Below are 19,374 nucleotides of genomic sequence, written 5' to 3'. Positions count from 1 at the left end.
CCCGGCACCCACACACCCCCCCAGCACCCACACACCCCCGGCACGGCACCGCAGCACCCCCGGCACCCACACACCCCCGGCACCGCACCGCAGCACCCCCGGCACCCCCTCTGGCACCCACACACCCCCGGCACTCACACACCCCCCCAGCACCCACACACCCCCGTGCACGCGCCCCCCCCCCCGCACACCCCCCGGCACCAAACCGGGCAAAACACGGCACTGCAGAGAGAACCCGTGAGCAGCGGGTGGGGAGGGCCGGGTGACACTGTGACCTCCCCAGGGGCGCCCCCCCGCTGGATCCGGCCCTAAGGGACTAACCTGCTGCTTTTATCTTCTGTATCTTTAATAAAAGTCACAGCAAAATACCAAAAACGAGAGGCCTGGGGGCGGGGTGGCCATGGGGGGGCCCTGGGACAGGGCACACGCGTGTGCACACACACCTGCACGTGTGTTCCCTGTGCTCTGTGTGTCCCCGTCCCCACGGCACAACCACCCGACAGCCCCGGCTCCAGCCTCCTCCACTGGGGGTTAATTAGAGGGTTAATTAAGGGTTAATTACAGGGCTGAACCCACATGGGCAGGGGGGTGTTAGAGGGGTTATTGCTACCTGGGAAGGGGTGATGGGGGCAGAAGGGGCACTGAGGGACCCTCGCCCTGGGAAGGGTGAAAGGGGGTCCCCAGGGGGGGTTTCAGCTCGGGGACCCAAGGGGCTGGACCCTCATCCTCCCCACGCCCCCAGCAGCTGGGGGGCACGGTCCCCCGGGATGGTACGGGGAGGGGTCAGGTTTTGGCAGTGAAAAGCTGTGGGTGCTGGGCACAGCAAGGGGGGATCTGTCCCCCCCGGGACCCCACCGTCCGCTTCTGCCCCCCAGGAACCTGGGGCTGCGTAGGAGGCAGGGGGGGCTGCACATGGGCGGGGGGAGGCCCTGCAGAGACCCAGCCCCCCTGCAGCGCCGAGCACGGCGCGCTCACCACAGCGCCCAGCTCCGCGCCCGGGCGGGCTGCGGGGCTCTAGTAAACCCAGCTGACGGGCACCCACTGGGGCTGGGCCCGCAGCCGCTCCATGGCCTCGCGCAGCCGTGCGAACGTGCGCTCCAGGTCGTCGTTGGTCAGGCTGAGGTCGAAGTAGTGGCCGTAGCCACGCTGGATGCGCCCGCTCTCCTCCACCGTGCGCCGCGCGTCGGCCTCCTGCCCCGCACACCCCGCGCATCAGCGCCCCCAGTGCCCCCGCCCCGCACGCCCCGCGCATCAGCGCCCCCAGTGCCCCCGCCCCGCACGCCCCGCGCATCAGCGCCCCCAGTGCCCCCGCCCCGCACGCCCCGCGCATCAGCGCCCCCAGTGCCCCCGCCCCGCACGCCCCGCGCATCAGCGCCCCCAGTGCCCCCGCCCCGCACGCCCCGCGCATCAGCGCCCCCAGTGCCCCCGCCCCGCACACCCCGCGCATCAGCGCCCCCAGTGCCCCAGGCCTCGCTGCACCCCGGGGAGGGCATGGGGGAGGGGACCCACCGTCAGCTGCTTGGTGGCCACGCCGCTCTCCAGCGCCGCGCGGTTCATAGCCCGCAGCGTCTCGGGGCACGGGGCTTCGATGAACACCACGTATGGCACGAATTCAGCCGTTCTCAGCACCTTCACTGCCTGCGTGGAGGGGGCGGCGCTGAGCCCTGGGTGGGGGCGGCCCTGGCCACCCCGTGGTGTGTCCCGTGTCCCCCACCTGGGGGTTCACGTCCAGGATGCACATCTTGCCGGCCTCCACCACGGCGCGGATGGAGTCGATCTTGGTGCCGTAGAGGTTCCCCTCGTACTCGCCGTGCTCCAGGTAGCGCCCGGCCCTGATGTCCGCCTCCATCTCCCCCCGCGACACGAACCGGTACCCGTGCCCGTCCTTCTCGCTCTCCTTCGGCTTCCGCGACGTGTCTGCCCGGGGACGCCCATCAGCGCAACCCCCGCCCCGGGGTCCCACCCTGGGGGCACCGACAGCCCACGGGGACAGACACGGGGCCGCCAGGTTGCACCGGCTGTGCCAGGGATGGTGGTGCCGGCAGGGGACAGGGATGCTGGGGGACACGGGGACACTCACAGGGGATGGTGGTGCCGTAGCGCGCCTGGTCCGACATGATGAGCTTGTTCTTGAGGCTGCGGCGCCCCACGCCCTGCGCCCCGATCAGCACCAGCGTTTTCCGGCGGAACGGCGGCATCCGCGCCACCTCCTCGTAGATCAGCAGCTCGTGGCGGTCGAACTCTGCGCAAGGGACAGGGCTGTCACCCCAGCCAGGTGCCATGGGGACCCCGGGACACGCCGTCCCATGAGATGCCACCACAGGCATGACCTGAGGACTGTCCCCCTGCCCTGGGGGGACGCTCACCGGCATTCTTTGTCGTCAGGTACATCATCCTCTTCTTCCTCTTCCCACTGAGGCTGCCACACAGGGCCCCTGCCAGGGCACAGGCACTGCTGAGCTGGGGATGGGGACAGGGACAGCGCCATGGCACGGGGACAGTGCCGTGGGATCTGAACCTGCCGCGAGGGCAGCGCCATGGCAATGGGGACATCATCACGGGGTGCAGGGGACCCGCTGTCCTGCCCCTCAGCAGGTGGCCACGTGTCCCCCCACCCCCAGGGCCACGTCCCCACCGAGAACCGATGCGGGGGCCACGTACCCGATGCAGGGGCCACGTACCCGATGCGGGGGTCACCTCGGCGTCCCGGCGGACAAAGGCTTTGCGCTTCTCCTCCAGCAGCTGGCTGGGCACCAGCCCCGCGCTGCCGCCCTCCACGTGGCACGCCTGGGCACAGCACGCGTGGGGACCCTGGCCCACGGGACCCCCAGCTCCCAGGGACCCCCCAGAACACCCCAGCCCTCCATGGACCTCAGCTGCTGGGGGATCCCCAGGAGGGGGGAAAAGGGCCAGGACCCCTGGGACCCCCTGACCTGCCACCAGTTGGGGTCGTCCTGGTTGACGATCTGCAGCAGGTCCCCAGCGCAGAACCGGAGCCCGGCCTCCTTGCAGGGGATGAGGCTGTCGCTGGCCGGGTCGTAGTCGAAGTGGCACTTAACAAAGACCTGGGGACCAGAAGGCTCAGCAGGGGACACGGGGGTGGCCACCGAGTGCCTGGGCCCCCTGCTCCACGTCCCCCAGGTGCTGCTGGCCCGTGCTCAGCTCCCCCGGTGCCGGTGAGAAAGGCGGGCGCTGCGCCACGCGCACCCGTGTGCACCCGCTAGGAACCCCCCCCGCCCCGGCCGCCCCCCGCCCGGCGCAGCCAGGCCCGCATGGCCCCCGCGCACACACCGGCAGCACCGGCGGCCGCCGCCGCGCCCCACAGCACCCCCAGGCACAGCCCCACGCACAGCCCTGCGCACACGCACGCGCCCAGCGCCGCCGCCACCGCGCACACGATGCCAGACATGCGGGCAGCAGCGTGGTGCACACGCACACCCTGAGGTGCACACGCGTGTGCTTGCACAGGGGTCCCCTGCCCGCGCTGGCAGCACCAGGGTGCCACAGGGACAGCGCGGGGACAGGCAGTGCCAGGGCAGGCGATGACAGGGTGGCTTTGTCCCGGGGGTGACGGCGGCGCCTGCGCCTGCACGGGGAGGGAGAGGGGACCAGGCACCCTTTGCCACCCAGGTCCTGCCGTGGGGATGCGGATGGGCACAGGACAGGTGCCACCTCAGCTGGGTGCCCCCACAGGGACACCAGGGTCCCATCAGCCACAGGCACATGGGCATGGGACGAATCCCTCCCGGTGTGCAGGGGCCATGGGCAGAGGGACAGGGGGTTGTGGGGCTCAGGGGACACTGGAGGAGGTGAGGCCAGGGGACAGGGACCCGTGGGACACAGGAGCACTGGGACATTGGCAGTATGGCCAAGGGACAACATGGACACGTGGACACAGGGATGGGAGGACACAGGCACAGGGGACCGGTGGGTGGGGGAAGAGGGAGCTGTGGGCAGGGGGCTGGGCGGGGTCAGGGTGGGGTCAAGGTGGGTGGGGCACAGGGCGGGGTCAGGGCGGGTGGGGCTCAGGGTGGGCTCAGGGTGGGGTCACGTCAGGGCGGGGCACAGGGCGCGGCACAGGGCGGGGCCGGGGGCGGTACCTGGCGCGGCGGGTGCGGCTCCTGGTAGCTGGGCAGGATCTTGAGCACGACGCTGCCGCTGGCGCGGCGCAGGCTGTCCTGCAGCGCCCGGGGGTCGCTGCCCACCTCCCGCCCGTCCACCTCCCGGATGACGTCCCCCACGTGCAGCAGCCCCTGCTGCGCCACCATCCCCCCGTGCAGGATGCGGGCGATGACCAGCTCCCCCCGCTCCACCCGGAACGTCACCCCCTGCGGGCACAGTCCCCTCAGCGTCCCCGCGTCCCGCGCCACCCGCCCGCACCCAGCAGCTGCCCAGCTCCCTGCAACATCCCCAGCACCCCACAATGTCCCCAGCACCCCCAGCACCCCACGATGTCTCTAGCAACTCCCCAGCACCCCACAATGTCCCCAGCACCCCTAGCACCCCACGATGTCTCTAGCAACTCCCCAGCACCCCACAAAGTCCCCAGCACCCCTAGCACCCCACGATGTCTCTAGCAACTCCCCAGCACCCCACAATGTCCCCAGCACCCCTAGCACCCCACGATGTCTCTAGCAACTCCCCAGCACCCCACAAAGTCCCCAGCACCCCCAGCTCCCCACGATGTCTCTAGCAGCTCCCCAGCTCCCTGCAACGTCCCCAGCACCCTGTGATGTCCCCAGCCCCCTGCAATGCCCCCCGCCCCTCACGTCGCCCGCACTCACCAGGTTCTCCCCGGCCACCTTGCGGATGCCGACCATGCGCACGGCGTCGGGGGGCACGGGCTGGCTGCTGAACGTGGGGTCCAGGATGGGGCTGGGGGGGGGCGTCTCGTAGCTCTTGGAGGCCACCGAGTCATGGGTCTCCAGCAAGGACTGCAACGGGGGGGCCGTCACCCCCGCCCCGCACGCCCCCTCGCGCACCCCTCGCGCGCCCCCGACGCCCACCTGGAAGTGCGGCTCGCGCAGGATGCGTGCCAGCTCGGCGGCCGCGCTGTCCCGCCGCGCCAGGCGCCCGATGTCGCGCAGGATCTCCTGCGCCAGCTCCACGTTGTTGTCCCCAACCGCCTCCAGCTTCGTCTCCTCCAGCCGCTCGTGCGCCTGGGGGCCGGGGCATCAGGGACCCCCGCGCCGTCCCCACACCCGTTAAGACCCCAGCAGCTGCTCCCAACACACACGCGTGCTACACGTACACGCGTGTGTAAACACGCAAAGACACCACCCTGCCTGCACACACACGTGCGTGCAGGCCTACACGCATCCATACAGATGCACAGATGTGCACAGGCGCACATGCATCTCCCTCCGCACGACACAGGCACACGCACACTCGTGCACCCCTACACGTGTCCACCCATGCACACCCACCTGTGCTCCCACAGCCCCCCAGTGCCCCACACGCTGCCACCCGCAGAGCGGGGCCGAGGGGACACGGTGCCACCCCCACGTCACTGTACCTTTGCCAGGGACCTCACTATGGGGCTCTCCATGATGCCGCGGAGGAAGATGAGGTCCAGGTCGGCTGCCCCCGGGGCGCCGGGGAGCCCCATCAGGTTGTCCAGGACCTGCTGCATGGCTGGGGGACACAGGGACATGGGGACACAGGGACATGGGGACACGGGGAGGGTAGCAGCATCAGACACAGCCGGGGAAACCTCGTCCCCCCGTCCTGCCCCCACCGCCTCCTGGTTATGGGACCTGGGCAGGGAACGGGGGAAGTGGGGACAGTGGGGGGGTCCCCCGGGAGCAGGGACCCCCCCCATCCTGCAGGAAGGACGGACACACAGACGCGCCCCCAGATTGTCACCCTGCCCTGCCTGGCTGGGTGCCGGGGGCGAGCAGACCTAACGCTGTCTGCCCAGCGCCACAGCCCCCCCACCTCAGTTTCCCCGGCCGAGGAGCACACCCCCCCATGCAAAGAGTTGCTGCCCCCCAACATCTGCCCCAGGGCCCCAAGCACCCCATACCTGCACACTGCACCCCCAGTCCCTGCAGTGGCGACTGCAAGGAGAACCCCCCCGAGTCAGCGCTTTGGGGGGGCTGCACGGACGATGTGGGGGAAAATCCCCCTGAAGCCCCGGGGGGGGGTATTCCCCACACCCAGTGCACGCAGCACCTGGGGGGCTGCCCTGCAAATGGGGGATGCAGCCGGGGGGGGTAAAAATGCAATGGGAGGACTGCAATGCAAATGTGGGTGTTGCAACCGGGGGGTGCGATGCAATGGGGTGCGATGCAATGGGGGGTGCGATGCAATGGGGGGTGCGATGCAATCCGGTGGGCTGTGACGCCTCGGGGGCTGTGATGCAAGCGGCAGCCGCTGCACCGCGAGGCTGCGCCCGCTGCAATGGCGGGGGATGCTCGGATGCAGCCGGGGGGGCGATCCACAGCCCCCCCGTGTCCGGGGGTCAGGGCACGTCCCGAGAGACCCCCCCAAGCCCGATCTCCCTGCCCCCAGCTCACCCCCCCCGTTCCCGTCCCCAGATCCCCCCGCGCACGCCACCCCCGCGTGGCATCACCCCCCGGGACCCCTCCTACCTCGGGGGCCCACGGGGGCGCCGGCGGGGGCGGCCGGGGGGGCCCCGGGGCCGCTCATGGCTGCGGCGGCAGAGCCGGGCCTGGCGCCCGCTCCCCAGATCCGGGTACCGCGGCCCCCCCGCGCCACCCCGCGCCGCGGGCCCCCCCGGCCCCTCGCTCAGGGCCCGGCACACGGGCGGCGCGCAAACGGTGTGCAACCGGCGCGCAAACGGCGTGCAAACGGTGTGCAAACGGTGTGCAAACGGCGCGCAGACGGCGTGCAAACGGTGTGCAAACGGTGTGCAAACGGTGTGCAAACGGCGCGCAAACGGCGCGCAAACGGCGCGCAGACGGCGTGCAAACGGTGTGCAAACGGTGTGCAAACGGCGCGCAAACGGCGTGCAAACGGCGCGCAAACGGTGTGCAAACGGCGTGCAAACGGTGTGCAAACGGCGCGCAAACGGCGTGCAAACGGCCGGGCAAACGGCGTGCAAACGGCGTGCAAATGGGGGTGCGAACGGTTTGCACACCCGCGGGCGGGGCGGGGGGTGCTGACACGCGCGTGCAAGTAACCTGTGCGAGCTTGCACGCGCGTGTAGACGCGTGCACACCTGCTGACACAGCCGCTCCGTGCACGCTCACACCCGTGTGCACACACAGCCCCGCGTGCTCACGCTCGCGTGCAAACCCACGGGACGCCCCCGAACACGCCCACCCCTGCATGCACCCCCGTGCTCACCCGTGGGAGCCCCCCCGCACGCAGCCGCGCAGCCGCTCGCGGTTGGGGCGGGGGAACGGGGGGGCTCGGCCTCTTTAAGGGGGCGGGCGGGGGGCGCGGGGCCGCGCGGTTGCCATGGCAGCGGGGGGGGCCGGGGAGCGCTGCGCGGGCGGGGGGGACGCGGATTTAAAGGCACCGCGCCCCGCTGGCGGGCACACGCGTGTGCGGGGACACACGAGGCCCCCATGTCACCCCCAGTGTGCGCCACGGGGGGGACCCCGGTGCCGGCACCGACACCCCCAGAGTGGAGCATCCACGCCGTGCCCCAGCACCAGTGTCCCAGCACCAGCATCCCCAGTGTCCTTAGCACCAGTACGGCCAGTGCCCCCACCACTAGTGCCCCCCGACACCCCCGCTCCCCCAAGCAGGCAGAGGCAGGAGGTGGATGCAGGGGGGTTTATTGTGGGGGCACCCGGCCCTGGGTGATGGGGGCTGTGAGGGGTGCATCCCCCCACCCTGAGCTCCTCTTCACCCGCTCGGTCCCGGCGGTGTCCCTGCAACGAGAGGGAGTCAGCACCCTGGCATCCGCAGTGCCCCCAACACCCCGACCCCACATACCCCACCCCAGGACTCCCCACCCGCACCCAGGATCGTGCCTGTTGGGGAAACTGAGGCAGGGGCGGCGCCGGGGGTTCACCCAGCATCCAGTCCCCAGCCCCCCTGCTCAGCCGCTGCGCAGACCCCCATCACCCCTCACCTGGGGGTCAGTACCCCGCGGCGCCGAGGGGCTCCTCGCACAGCGCCCGGCCGCCCGACCGCTTGCCGTATCTGCGGGGGGAGCACGTTACCGGAGCACCCGCGCGACGGGAGCGGCGCAACAGGAGCGGCTGCTGCAGCAAAGGTGCAGCGAGAGGGGGCTGCAAGGGAGCAGCGCGCTGCGGCGGGGAGGGGGCTGCAACCAGGAGTGACCGCATCGCAGCAGGGAGGCGGCAGCAGTGGAGGAGGTTGCAGTGAGGCAGCACGGTGCCACGGTGCGCTGCGATGGGGAGAGTGATGCAGAAGGGAGCGGGTTGCAGCAGGAGAGCGCGTTACAACAGGCAGCACATTGCAACGAGGGAGCGCTGCAGTGGGGAACGCGCTGCAGCGGGGAGTGCACTGCAATATGGAGCATGCTGCAGTGGAGAGGGCGCTGCAACAGAGATCTGGTTGCAGGAGGTAGGGGGATTGCAACAGGGAGCACTTTGCAACAGGGCGTCCGTTGCAACGGGAGCACATTGCAATGCGGCAGCGCATCGCTACAGGGGTTCGCTGCGGCCGGAGTACGATTGCAACAGGAACCGCTGCGAGCAGGCAGCAGTGCGTCCCCCCGGTCCCCGCCACTCACCGGTGCCTGGTGACCACGTTGAGGTACTGCTGCAGGTCGTTGTAGAAGCGGAGCAGCTCCTCGGCGGGCGCGTGGTCCCCGGGGTACGTGGGCTGCGCGGGGCCGGCGGCGCCGGGGCGCCCGGCCAGCAGCGCCAGGGCACAGGCCAACAGCAGCAGGGGCGGCCAGCGGGGGGCCATGGCTGCACCCACACCGCGGCCTCAGCGCCAGGGCACACGCACACACACACACACCCCGCAGCGTGCACCGCAGTGTGCACACACACACACACACACACCCCGCAGCGTGCACCGCAGTGTGCACACACACACACCACAGCGTGCACCGCAGTGTGCACACACACACACACACACCCCCCGCAGCGTGCACCGCAGTGTGCACACACACCCCCCGCAGCGTGCACCGCAGTGTGCACACACACACACACACCCCACAGCGTGCACCGCAGTGTGCACACACACACACACACCACAGCGTGCACCGCAGTGTGCACACACACACACACCACAGCGTGCACCGCAGTGTGCACACACACACACACACACACCCCGCAGCGTGCACCGCAGTGTGCACACACACACACACACCCCCCGCAGCGTGCACTGCAGTGTGCACACACACACACACACACCCCGCAGCGTGCACCGCAGTGTGCACACACACCCCCCGCAGCGTGCACCGCAGTGTGCACACACACACACACACACACCCCGCAGCGTGCACTGCAGTGTGCACACACACACACACACCACAGCGTGCACCGCAGTGTGCACACACACACACACACCCCGCAGCGTGCACCGCAGTGTGCACACACACACACACACACACACCACAGCGTGCACCGCAGTGTGCACACACACACACACACACCCCCCGCAGCGTGCACTGCAGTGTGCACACACACACACACCACAGCGTGCACCGCAGTGTGCACACACACACACACACACACCCCGCAGCGTGCACCGCAGTGTGCACACACACACACACACACACCCCGCAGCGTGCACCGCAGTGTGCACACACACACACACACACACCACAGCGTGCACCGCAGTGTGCACACACACACACACACACCCCCCGCAGCGTGCACCGCAGTGTGCACACACACACACACACACACCCCGCAGCGTGCACTGCAGTGTGCACACACACACACACCACAGCGTGCACCGCAGTGTGCACACACACACACACACCCCGCAGCGTGCACCGCAGTGTGCACACACACACACACACACCACAGCGTGCACCGCAGTGTGCACACACACACACACCCCGCAGCGTGCACCGCTCTGCACACACACACACACACACCCCGCAGCGTGCACCGCTCTGCACACACACACACACCCCGCAGCGTGCACCGCTCTGCACACACACACCCCGCAGTGTGCACTGCTCTGCATACACCCCCCCCGCAGTGTGCACCGCTCTGCACACGCACACGCACCCCAGACCTCTGCTCCTGGAGTGCACACACACACAGCCCTGCACAAGCCCCTTGCACACTCACCTGTCTCAGCTCCAGCTGTGCACACACACACAACACCGCCACTCCCGCAGCACACACTGGTGCACACGCACACGCGTACAGTTGTACACACATGTGCACACACACGCCCTTGCACACCTGCACACCCCACACTCACCACCCTCTGTCCCCCCGCACACCCCCGAACCCCCAGTCCCACTAACCTGGTTCCAGGAGCGGTGACAGGGACACAGCGGGACAGGGACGCGGCTGCCGACTCCCCGGCTCCCCAGTGACACCGCTGCCACCGCAGCGCTGTCCCTTATATCCCCCTGTCCCCCTGCTGATGTCACCCTGCCACACAGCACCTGTGGCCAGGGGGGACGGGGGCCATGCGGGGTGACAGGGACAGCTGGCCCCTCGCACAGCCTCGGTTAATGTTTGACCTGGGGGAGGCTGGTGGGAGGGGTGGGCAGCGGGACCGAGGGACAGCGACGGATGGACAGCGGGACACAGGAAGAGAAGACAGATGGACAAGGAGGGGGTTGGGTGAAGGGTGAACCACTAGGGCTCGGGGGGGCAGGAGGACAGAGGGACGGGGCACAGGAGGGCGGACGTGGCAGCCAGAACGGGGGGCCCAGCAGCAGCTCCCGCTGTGTCCCAGCACGGCCACCGTGGGTTGGGTTGGGGGCCGGGGGGTCCCCCAGCCTGGGCGGCCTCTGCGCCAGCCCTGGCACGGCCCCTGGCAGCTGCAGCCCCCCCAGGGACCTCACTGTGCACCCCAGTAAACCGTGCACCCCAGTAACCCACAGCAGCGGAATCAGTGCACCCTGCACCCCCATACCCCATGCACCCCAGCACCCACAGCCAGCGCCCCCCAGCACCCCCATACCCCGTGCACCCCCACACACAGTGCACCCCAGTATCCGAGTCCCGAGTGCTCCAGCCCCCCGGCACACCCCTCTCCCATCCTATTGTCCCCCCACTCCACTCCCCACTGACCTTCGACCCCTGACTCCCCCACCCCCCCGTCCCCTGCACCCCCGCGAGTCCCTCTGTCCCTTGTCCCTTCCCCGCCCCCCCGTTCCCACACACAGCCCAGGCGGGTGCCCACGATCGTGTCTTTATTGCCACTGGCCAGGGACGGGGGGGCCGTACGGGACCCACCAACAGTGACGGGGAGGGGAGGGGTCGGGGTCCCCCCCAGCGGGACACCCCCAGGCTGGGCTCTGGGGGTCCCCGGCCCTCCCGAGTGGGGGCCCGCACTGGCTCCAGTGCTGGGGCCACCCCGGTCCCCTGGGGAGACACGGAGGATTTGGGGGACGGGGGCGGGGGGGCCGGTCACCACGCAGAGTCATCATCGTACCTGTGGGGAAGAGCGGTGAGAAACGGGGGGAGAGACCCCCAGCACCCCCTGGGATCACCAACCATCCCCAGGACCCCCAGCACCCCCTGGGATCACCAACCATCCCCAGGACCCCCACCCCAGGGCGCAGGAGAGGGCGCAGCCCATTCCCGGTGCACGGGGTGACGGGGACACTCACCGTGACCTGTCGCTGGTGGCCCCGGGGAGCAGCCCCGGCGCGGCCGCCCCGACGCCGGCTCGTTTGCCGTACCTGCGGGACACGGAGCACGAGGCTGCACACGCGATCGCACACGCACGAGCGTGCAAAGGGATGCACACGAGTGTGCAAACGGGAACTTCCCCCCCCACGCAAAGGGGTTTGCACGAGTGCCGCCGTGCCCGCGCTCACCTCTGCCGCGTCACCAGGTTGATGTAGTGGCGAAGGGCTGAGAAGTACTTGGCCACCTCCTCGGGGGACGCGTCGTCCCCGGGGCTCTCGGGTTTGGGGGGGTATGCGGCCGCCAGCGCGCCCAAGCACAGCAGCGCACACAGGGACGCGGCCGCCAGCGCGCGCCGCGGGGACGGCACCATCTGCGTGGGGACGGGGCAGCGCTGGGCGCGTCACCCCTGCCATCCCGGGTACCCCTCCCCGCCAAACCCCGTCCCCATGGGGATGTCACACCCCCAGGGCCCCCCCGGCTCCCCAGGGACATCACCCTCCCCACCAAGAGACAGCTCCCCCCATGGCCCCCCAGAGACACCTCCCTTCCGGAGACCCCCGTCCCCAAAGGGACATCTCGTCCCAGGGACTTCCAGAGACCCCCAAGTTCCCAAGGGGGCACCTCCACCTCCCTCCCAGGGTTCCAGCCGCCCCTCCAGGGGACGCCCAGGTCCTCGTCCCCGGGCTGTCCCCGCACTCACAGTGGAGCAGGCGGGAGGTGACAGGCAGGGCCTGGCAGTGGGTGACAGTGCTGGGGACACCGTGGCTGCTCCACCCGCACGGGGTTTTAAAGCCTCTGGGGGGGCTGCTGGCTCCTCCCTCCCCCGCACCGACCCACGGGCACCGCGGGACCCCACAGCCCCCCCGCCACCAGCCCCGGGGGACACGTGCCAGCGGCTTGTCACTGTCCCTTGGCAGAGCCCCCCAGGCTGCACCAAGGGGCGCAGGACATGCACGGAGTGTTGGGGACACAGTGGCACGGGGACATGGCACGGAGCCACAGGACACAGACATGGCATGTGGCATGTGGCACACGGACACAGATGTGACACACAGCCCTGGCACATGGCACAGCCCTGGAACACGGCAGTGGCTCACGGGGACATCAGCTATGCACAGGGACACAAACACGGCACAGCCGTGACACAGCACAGGGGACACGGCCGTGGCACGAGCCACCCGGGGACAGCACGGGGGGGATCGCAGCCGTGGCTGCCTCGGTTTCCCCGGACAGCAGAGCAGGGCGCGGAGCGGCTGCTGCAGCCCCTGCCACCACAGCCCTTGTCACCACAGCCACTGCCACCGCCCGCTGCCACTGAGCTGCCCTTTCCGTCCCCGCACGGGGGGACACCAATTCCTTAGGGATTTGGTATTAAGGAGCCATCACCCAGCCTGGGGAAACTGAGGCGCGGGGGCGCCGGGCAGGGACGTGCTGTGAGCGGCAGCTCTCGGTCCCCGCCAGGAAAGGGCCACCAAAGCCACCACGTGGGTGCTGGGGTGGGGACAGGTGGCAGAAGAGGGTCCCCAAAATCCCCAGGAAGCTCCTGCCCAGAACCAGCCAGAGGGACAGAGGGGACAGAAGGGACACGGCTCAGGGGACCCTGCGGGGTGTCACCGGCCTGGCTGGAGGGGACACGGTCCCCGCTCCTGCCCTGGCTGTCACCCCGGCGAGCAGCAGGGGGGTCCCGGTGCGCGGTGGCACCACCGCGGGGCTCCCGAGCCCGCGCCTGCCCGAGCCCTGGGGGAACGCATCCCCGTGGCGTGGCCGCGGTGTCACCGCCATGTGCGGGGACACGAGCGCTGAGCCCCGGGTCACCCCCTCGGCTGCTGTGACGTGCCACAGCCGGTCAGTGGCCGCGCTAATTGGATCGATGGCGCCGCGGCCCCCCCGTCCCCTCCACGCGTCCCTGGGATCCAGCACCCGTCGGTGGGGTGAACCCTCCCCCCCAGAGGAGCCCCCGATGGGGCCCGGGGGGGAACAGGGGACACCAACCCTGCGGTGCCACCTACAGACAGGGACCAAACCCAAGACAGCAGCAATGTCACCACATCATCACAGATGTCCCCAAGCCGGGAGGGGAAGGAAGGTCCAGGCTCCCTCCCCCGTCACAAAGCAGCCCCGGGGGGAGCACAGGGAGCTGAGCATCTTCTGCACCATTGCCCCCAGGGACAGTAAACAGCCATCTTCCAAAGGTCACAGGATGGTTCTGTCACCACCTGAAGTGCCACCCCCGGTTGTGCCCCCCCGGGCACACGGAAGGAGCCAGGAGAGCAAACAGGGCCCCCCCGCTCCCCCGCGCTTTATGGCCCCCGGTTCCGCCGGAGGCACTTTAGGGGCCCTGCGACCCTCCCGCAGGAAGGAACTTCCTGCCCTGTTTGCTTTTCCACCGCCGGAGGGGACACACCTGCCCAGCCCGGGGAGGGGGGGGACGGGGACAGCACGCGGGCAGGGGACGGGCAGGGGACGGGCTGGGGACGGGCAGGGGACGGGCAGCAATGACCCCCGGCACTGGCAGCAAACCCCACCCAGGCCCCCGCTCCCCTGTGCCTCAGTTTCCCCACCGAGGGGGGGAACACTGAGCACCATCCATGCCCGCCCAGGCCCCCCGGAATGGATCCCCCCCCCGCTCCAACCCCCCTGCACAACAGCCGCGACAGCCCAGCGGTGACATAAAAGATTCTCATTTCATCAGTAAAAACACACCGGGGGGGACACCCCATGGCGGGGGGGCCCAGCCACACAGTGGCCACCACCCCACAGTCAGGAGCCCCCCCGGCTCCCCCCACGGCCAGGGCAGCGCCCGCCTCATCCTCCGGCACAATTATCAAATATTTACAAATTAAAAAAAAATAAATAGCGGCAATTCTTTAAAAACGAGCCCCCCCGCACCCCCGGTCCCAGGCAGCCCCCGTCAGCCGTCAGTGGCCAGGATGACGACGGCGCCGAAGATGCCGACGCTCTGGCCGATGAGCTTCATCTGGTTCCAGAACTCGACGCGGCCGGCGTGCCAGTAGCCCAGGTTGCCGTCGATGAGCAGGATGGCGGGCGGCAGCAGCACCGCCAGCACCTGCGCGGCCGCGCGCACGTAGCAGCCGGACAGGAAGGCGAGCGCCAGCAGCGCGTACAGCACGAACAGCAGCTGCAGCGCCAGCTCCCCGCCCAGCAGGTGGTCCAGGTAGGCCAGGCGGTCCTCCCGGCTGTGCTGCAGCGAGTACGCCTGCGGGACGCGGGGCTGCAGCGTGGGGCGCCCGCCCGGGCCGCCTCCCCTCGCACAGAACCCCGGTGGGTCCGGCCCCCGCCCACAGCAGGAGGCGGCTGTCACCCCCCTGGGATGGCGGGACCCCCACGGTGTCCCAGGCCCCCCCAGTGTCCCGGTCCCCCCCCAGTGCCCGTGTCCCCGTACCTGGCAGATGAGGTAGATGCCGAGGAAGACCTGTCCCGTGGACTGCAGGGAGCGGCTGCGCGGTTTCTGCCGGTACAGCTCGCCCGCGCCGCTGGCCAGGATGAGGAACCCGCCGATGATGGCGATGGTCCGGGAGTACATCCGCACCTGCCGGGGGCAGCGTCACCCTGGGCCCCCCGGGGTGGGCGTCAGGGGAGCCGGGGGGGTCTCACCTTCAGCCACTCGCCGTAGTGGACGTGGCCGCCGACGTGGGCGGCGTAGGTGGCAACCGCGAGCTGCAGCGCGGCCCCCAGGGCGAACCAGCGGCGCTTGACCCCGAAGGACATGAAGCTGGCACAGAGCACGGCCACCCCCATGTCCACGTACAGGTAGGGGACGGGGATGTCCGGCTTCCTGGGGGGGGCGGCAGCTCCAGCCCCTGCCTGCAACTCCCCCCTGCCCCCCCCGCCCTGCCCACCCCGGAGCCCCCCAGCCCCCGCCCTTCGTGACCCCCCAGCCCCACCCCACCCTGGCCCTTCGTGACCCCCCAGCCCCACTCCGCCACGGCCCTTCGTGACGCCCCAGCTCCGCACTCCCTCCCCCGGCCCTACCGCTCCACACGGACCCCAGGACCCCAGAGCCACCGCACGCACAACCGGCCCCCGCAGTAGCCCCGGCCCAGCCCCCCCGGGCCGCACCGCCGGCCGTCGGCGCGCTCGGCGCAGAGCAGCAGCCCGCTGAAGCAGTGCCAGAAGGGGAAGCGGGTGAGGAGGACGCCGCCGCCCGCCGTCAGCAGCCGCAGCGCCCGCCGCCGCCAGCCCCGGCCCGCCGCCATCACCCCGCCGGAAGTCCCGCCCCGCGCCGGAAGCGCCTCCGCCCACGTCTGGAGGCTCCGCCCTCAGGCGAAACCCCGCCCCCTGCGCGCCGCCACACGCCCCGCCCCCTGAGGAAACCCCGCCCCTAAGCGGCACTCGGCGGGAGGCCCCGCCCCGGCCCGGCCCCGCCCCGCCGAGGCCCCGCCCCAGAGCGCCAGACACGGGTGATGGTTAAAAAAATTTCGGGTTTTATTGTTTCTGCTAAACAATACTAAAAAATTTTCCTTTTTTTTTCTCTTTTTTTTTTTTAAATTTTTAACTCCTCTAAGGCAGGGCTTGAATTGTTTGATTCTGATCCATTTATTAAAAAAACAAAACAAAGGGGAGGGGAGAGGATCATGGCAAAAAAGAAAAGAAAAATATATTAAAAAAAAAAGGCAAAAAAGGGCAATTAAAAACAAAAAAGAAAGAGGGGAGAAAAGCCCCGCGCCAGGCCCGGGTGCGGCACCGGGGGCAGGGGGGGCCGTGGCCCCAACCACACCTGAGCCCCCGGGCTCCCGGGGCTGCTGGGGTGGCAGAGGACAGGGGGTCACGGGGTTTTTTGCCATGATCCTGGTTGAAGAACTGCCAGAAGCAGAAAATATTTAAAGAACATTTTAATATATATTCATATATATATTTAAAGATAAGAAAAATAAGACTAATTCAAGCCTTGCCCTGTGCAAACAAAATTAAAACGAGACCGCGCTGGTGCGGGCCCCGGGCGGCCACCGCGGTCAGCTCGGTGCAGGTATGGTGGGGGCTGGGAGGGGGTCACGTGGGGACTCTCCCACGGGACAGGCCGGGGGCACAGGTGACAAACCCCCTTTAGAAAAGCAAAGGGGTCTGGCAGCAGGGGGGCGGGAGGAAAAGGTCAAAAAATGAAACGCCCCGAGTCTTACTGGCTGGTGGGAGAGAAAACATGGCGGAGAAAGAAAGTCTGTTAGTCAAGTAATGTGTGAGCTTTAAATTATTCTCTTTTCTCGTTCGTTTTAAAGTCTAAGGTCTGGAATCGGCCAAGCCCCCGTTAACGAGCTCAGAGCCGGGACATAAAAGCGGGACCCCGGGGGCTCAGGACGAGAGGGACGTGTCCTTCTGTGTGGGCTGTGCCTGCGCCCGCTGCAGCACCTTCTGGCTCTCCGCGTCCCGAAAGTGCTTCTCCACCTGCGGGGGTGCGTGGGGGCTCAGCGCAGGGGATCCCGGGCTCTGACTCCGTCCCGGTGTCCCCGGCGCCGCCCCCGCCCCTACTCACGATTTTCCGTACGTGGCTCAGCGCGCTGCCCTCTTTGCCTTTGCAGTTCTCCACCTGGTACGGGGGGGCGATGACGACCTCCTCCATCACCACGATGTTCTTCTCCTGCCACTTGCAGTCCTTGATGCTGGGGGGACACAAGGAACCGCGACGCTGGCAGCGTTTGGTGGCAAACCCGAGGGACGGGGCGATGCGACGCGAGCCCCCCGAGAACACGAGCAGCCCCCACCCGCGGCACCGCGAGGGGACTCACGTCTTGTGTATGGTCTGGAAGAGCTGCTGCCCCTCCAGCGACACCCCCGCGCTGATGGCGTACGCCTGGCTCAACTTCTCCTCCTTCTCCGTCCGCGCTTTGTTGGCGAGCTGCGGGGACACAGGGGACCCGGCTGAGCGTCACCTCAGCGCCCACGGCAGCTCCAGGGGCACCGTCCCCCCACAAGCTCTGCTGCTCGCAGTCCACACCGTCAATTAAACCCAGATAACGAGCGATTCCCACCCTCCCACCATGCTGTCCCCACCACCGGGTCCTGCCGCCCCCCTGGTGCCAGCGCTGTCCCCCCATGGGGATCAGCAGGGCCAGGCCACCCCGGGCCTCTGCTTGCCCCCCCGGGCACCAACGCAGCCAGGGCTCACCCCTCCTCAGCTCCTTTTCCAGTATATCCAGTGCCAGGGCACTCACACTGTGGCATCACCAGACCCCAGTTCCCTGCTTGCAGGGAAGGGGACGTGGGTCACCCTCCTGTCACAGTGGTGGCAACTGAAAAGCCACCGGCACACCCCACAGCATCAGCCGCTTCACGCCAGCACGGGGCGGGGGTTCACCTCCCTGTTTTGCGACAGCTCCTCTCTGGGAGCCAGAACCGACCCCCCAGGGAGATACAAACAGCAGATCCTCAAAATCCAACTGTGTGCGTCACTGCTCCTGTCACCCCACACCGCTCTGTCCCCAGCAACGACCAGCACCCGCGGGGACGTGGGGCTGCGGGCACGGGCACCCGCCAGAGCTCGGACCCCGCCGGGCAGCCCCGCGCAGCACAGCCCCCGCGCTCCGGCACGGTCCTGACCCGGGTCCCGGGGGAGCGCATGCCCGGGGGCGGCTCGGGCAAGGCCCGATGGACACGGGCGAGGTGAAGCTCCAAAGCTGCTCCCCCTGGATCCCCCGCCCCATTGATGGGCGCTCACCTTGCTAACGTTGAGTGAAGCTAAAGGAGGAGGTGTTTCCGTGCGGTCGTTGATTATTTCCACTTCTGACACGTACTGTAGGTTTACAAGCAGGATGTCTGCGTGGTTAGGCTTTCCGCTGGAAGAGGGGCATTCTGGAGGAAAGAACGTTAAGGGAAACAAATCCAGAGGGGACGTTTACAGCCCTAACGCACAGAGCTGTCCGGGAGCATACCAGAGCCTTCGCCTTCCACAAAGCACCTCCCTGCATGCCACCCCAGCTCTTCCCCAGTAACCCCACTGCAGGGCTCCCCCTGCCCCCCACAAACCTCCCTGTGAGTCACGCTGCTCCCGTACCAGGATCCCAGCACAGGGCTCCTCGCTGTCCCCAGCAGTCCCACCCCAGGGCTCCTCCTTCCCTCCCAAAACCTCCCCGTACATCACCCCACATCTCCCCAGAAACCCCAGTGCAGGGCTCACCGCCCCCCCAAAGCCCGCTCCCCCAGTAACCCCAGTACGGGGCTCCTCGCCGCCCCCAAAGCCTCCGACAGGGCCCCCCCTTTCCCCCAGTGACCCCAGTTCGCGGCCCCTCCCTCCCCCCAGTAAGGCCAGCACGGGGCTCCCCGCTCCCCCAGCCCCACACGGGGCCGCCCCCCGAGAGCCCAGTCAGCGGCTCTCCCGACCCCCCCTCCGGCCTCTCCCGGGCCCCCACGCCCCCCCTCCCGCCCCCCGCGGCCCCCGCTCCCCGCGGGCGGGCGCACAGGCCCGGGCGGGCCGGCCCAGGCGCGGCGGGCCCGGCGCGGCGCGGCGCTGCGGCGGATACTGAGCGCCAGCATCTTGCTGGGGTAGTCGAAGGCGACGACCTCGCCCTGCAGGCGCTGCTCCTGGCAGGTGCGGCAGGACACCTGGCTGCCCACGCTGAAGTACTCGCCCGGCGCCGCCATCTTCTCCGCGCCGCAGCGGCTCCGCGGGCCCGGGCGCGGCGGGGCGGGGCCGCGGCGTCAC

The 19,374-nt window shown here is 69.1% G+C and overlaps 4 protein-coding genes across 7 annotated transcripts; all 4 read right to left on the bottom strand.

Annotated features, from left to right (window-relative positions):
- Positions 1–328: 328 nt before the first annotated feature.
- MPP2 (MAGUK p55 scaffold protein 2) lies at positions 329–7,400 on the bottom strand. Of its 3 annotated transcripts, none has more exons than XM_071817995.1 (12): positions 7,312–7,400; positions 5,516–5,634; positions 5,007–5,159; positions 4,785–4,934; positions 4,101–4,328; positions 2,934–3,065; positions 2,682–2,787; positions 2,367–2,435; positions 2,081–2,242; positions 1,715–1,917; positions 1,510–1,638; positions 329–1,191 (listed from the first exon to the last, which is right to left on the bottom strand). In XM_071817995.1, exons 2-12 carry the CDS (start codon positions 5,630–5,632, stop codon positions 1,015–1,017), a joined length of 1,626 nt encoding a protein of 541 aa, XP_071674096.1. In that variant the 5' UTR covers positions 5,633–5,634; positions 7,312–7,400; the 3' UTR covers positions 329–1,014. The 3 variants fall into 3 exon arrangements, with proteins under 3 accessions (XP_071674096.1, XP_065712468.1, XP_065712467.2); XM_065856396.2 differs by lacking the exon at positions 7,312–7,400 and adding an exon at positions 6,594–6,713; XM_065856395.2 differs by lacking the exon at positions 7,312–7,400 and having other exon boundaries at positions 5,516–5,942.
- Positions 7,401–7,731: 331 nt separating this feature from the next.
- On the bottom strand, positions 7,732–10,573 carry LOC136112025 (pancreatic polypeptide-like). The gene is made up of 4 exons (XM_065856508.2): positions 10,379–10,573; positions 8,675–8,855; positions 8,048–8,118; positions 7,732–7,844 (listed from the first exon to the last, which is right to left on the bottom strand). Exons 2-3 carry the CDS (start codon positions 8,851–8,853, stop codon positions 8,055–8,057), a joined length of 243 nt encoding a protein of 80 aa, XP_065712580.1. The 5' UTR covers positions 8,854–8,855; positions 10,379–10,573; the 3' UTR covers positions 7,732–7,844; positions 8,048–8,054.
- Positions 10,574–11,269: 696 nt separating this feature from the next.
- Positions 11,270–15,968, bottom strand: TMEM101 (transmembrane protein 101). 2 transcript variants are annotated; one of them, XM_071798150.1, is made up of 6 exons: positions 15,801–15,968; positions 15,336–15,516; positions 15,124–15,270; positions 11,909–12,090; positions 11,699–11,770; positions 11,270–11,520 (listed from the first exon to the last, which is right to left on the bottom strand). In XM_071798150.1, exons 1-6 carry the CDS (start codon positions 15,935–15,937, stop codon positions 11,496–11,498), a joined length of 744 nt encoding a protein of 247 aa, XP_071654251.1. In that variant the 5' UTR covers positions 15,938–15,968; the 3' UTR covers positions 11,270–11,495. The 2 variants fall into 2 exon arrangements, with proteins under 2 accessions (XP_071654251.1, XP_065712369.1); XM_065856297.2 differs by lacking the exons at positions 11,270–11,520; positions 11,699–11,770; positions 11,909–12,090 and adding an exon at positions 14,386–14,937.
- A 174-nt stretch (positions 15,969–16,142) lies between these two features.
- On the bottom strand, positions 16,143–19,366 carry LSM12 (LSM12 homolog). Its single transcript, XM_065856255.2, has 5 exons — positions 19,193–19,366; positions 18,391–18,524; positions 17,462–17,571; positions 17,209–17,335; positions 16,143–17,120 (listed from the first exon to the last, which is right to left on the bottom strand). The coding sequence occupies exons 1-5, from the start codon at positions 19,311–19,313 to the stop codon at positions 17,028–17,030; spliced, it is 585 nt and encodes a 194-aa protein (XP_065712327.1). The 5' UTR covers positions 19,314–19,366; the 3' UTR covers positions 16,143–17,027.
- Positions 19,367–19,374: the final 8 nt, after the last annotated feature.

The sequence above is a fragment of the Patagioenas fasciata genome, chromosome 22 (assembly GCF_037038585.1).
Source record: "Patagioenas fasciata isolate bPatFas1 chromosome 22, bPatFas1.hap1, whole genome shotgun sequence".
Classification (NCBI taxonomy): Eukaryota; Metazoa; Chordata; class Aves; order Columbiformes; family Columbidae; genus Patagioenas; species Patagioenas fasciata.
The sequence above is the reverse complement of the archived record's forward strand: the minus strand, read 5'-3'. Positions and strand labels throughout refer to the sequence as shown.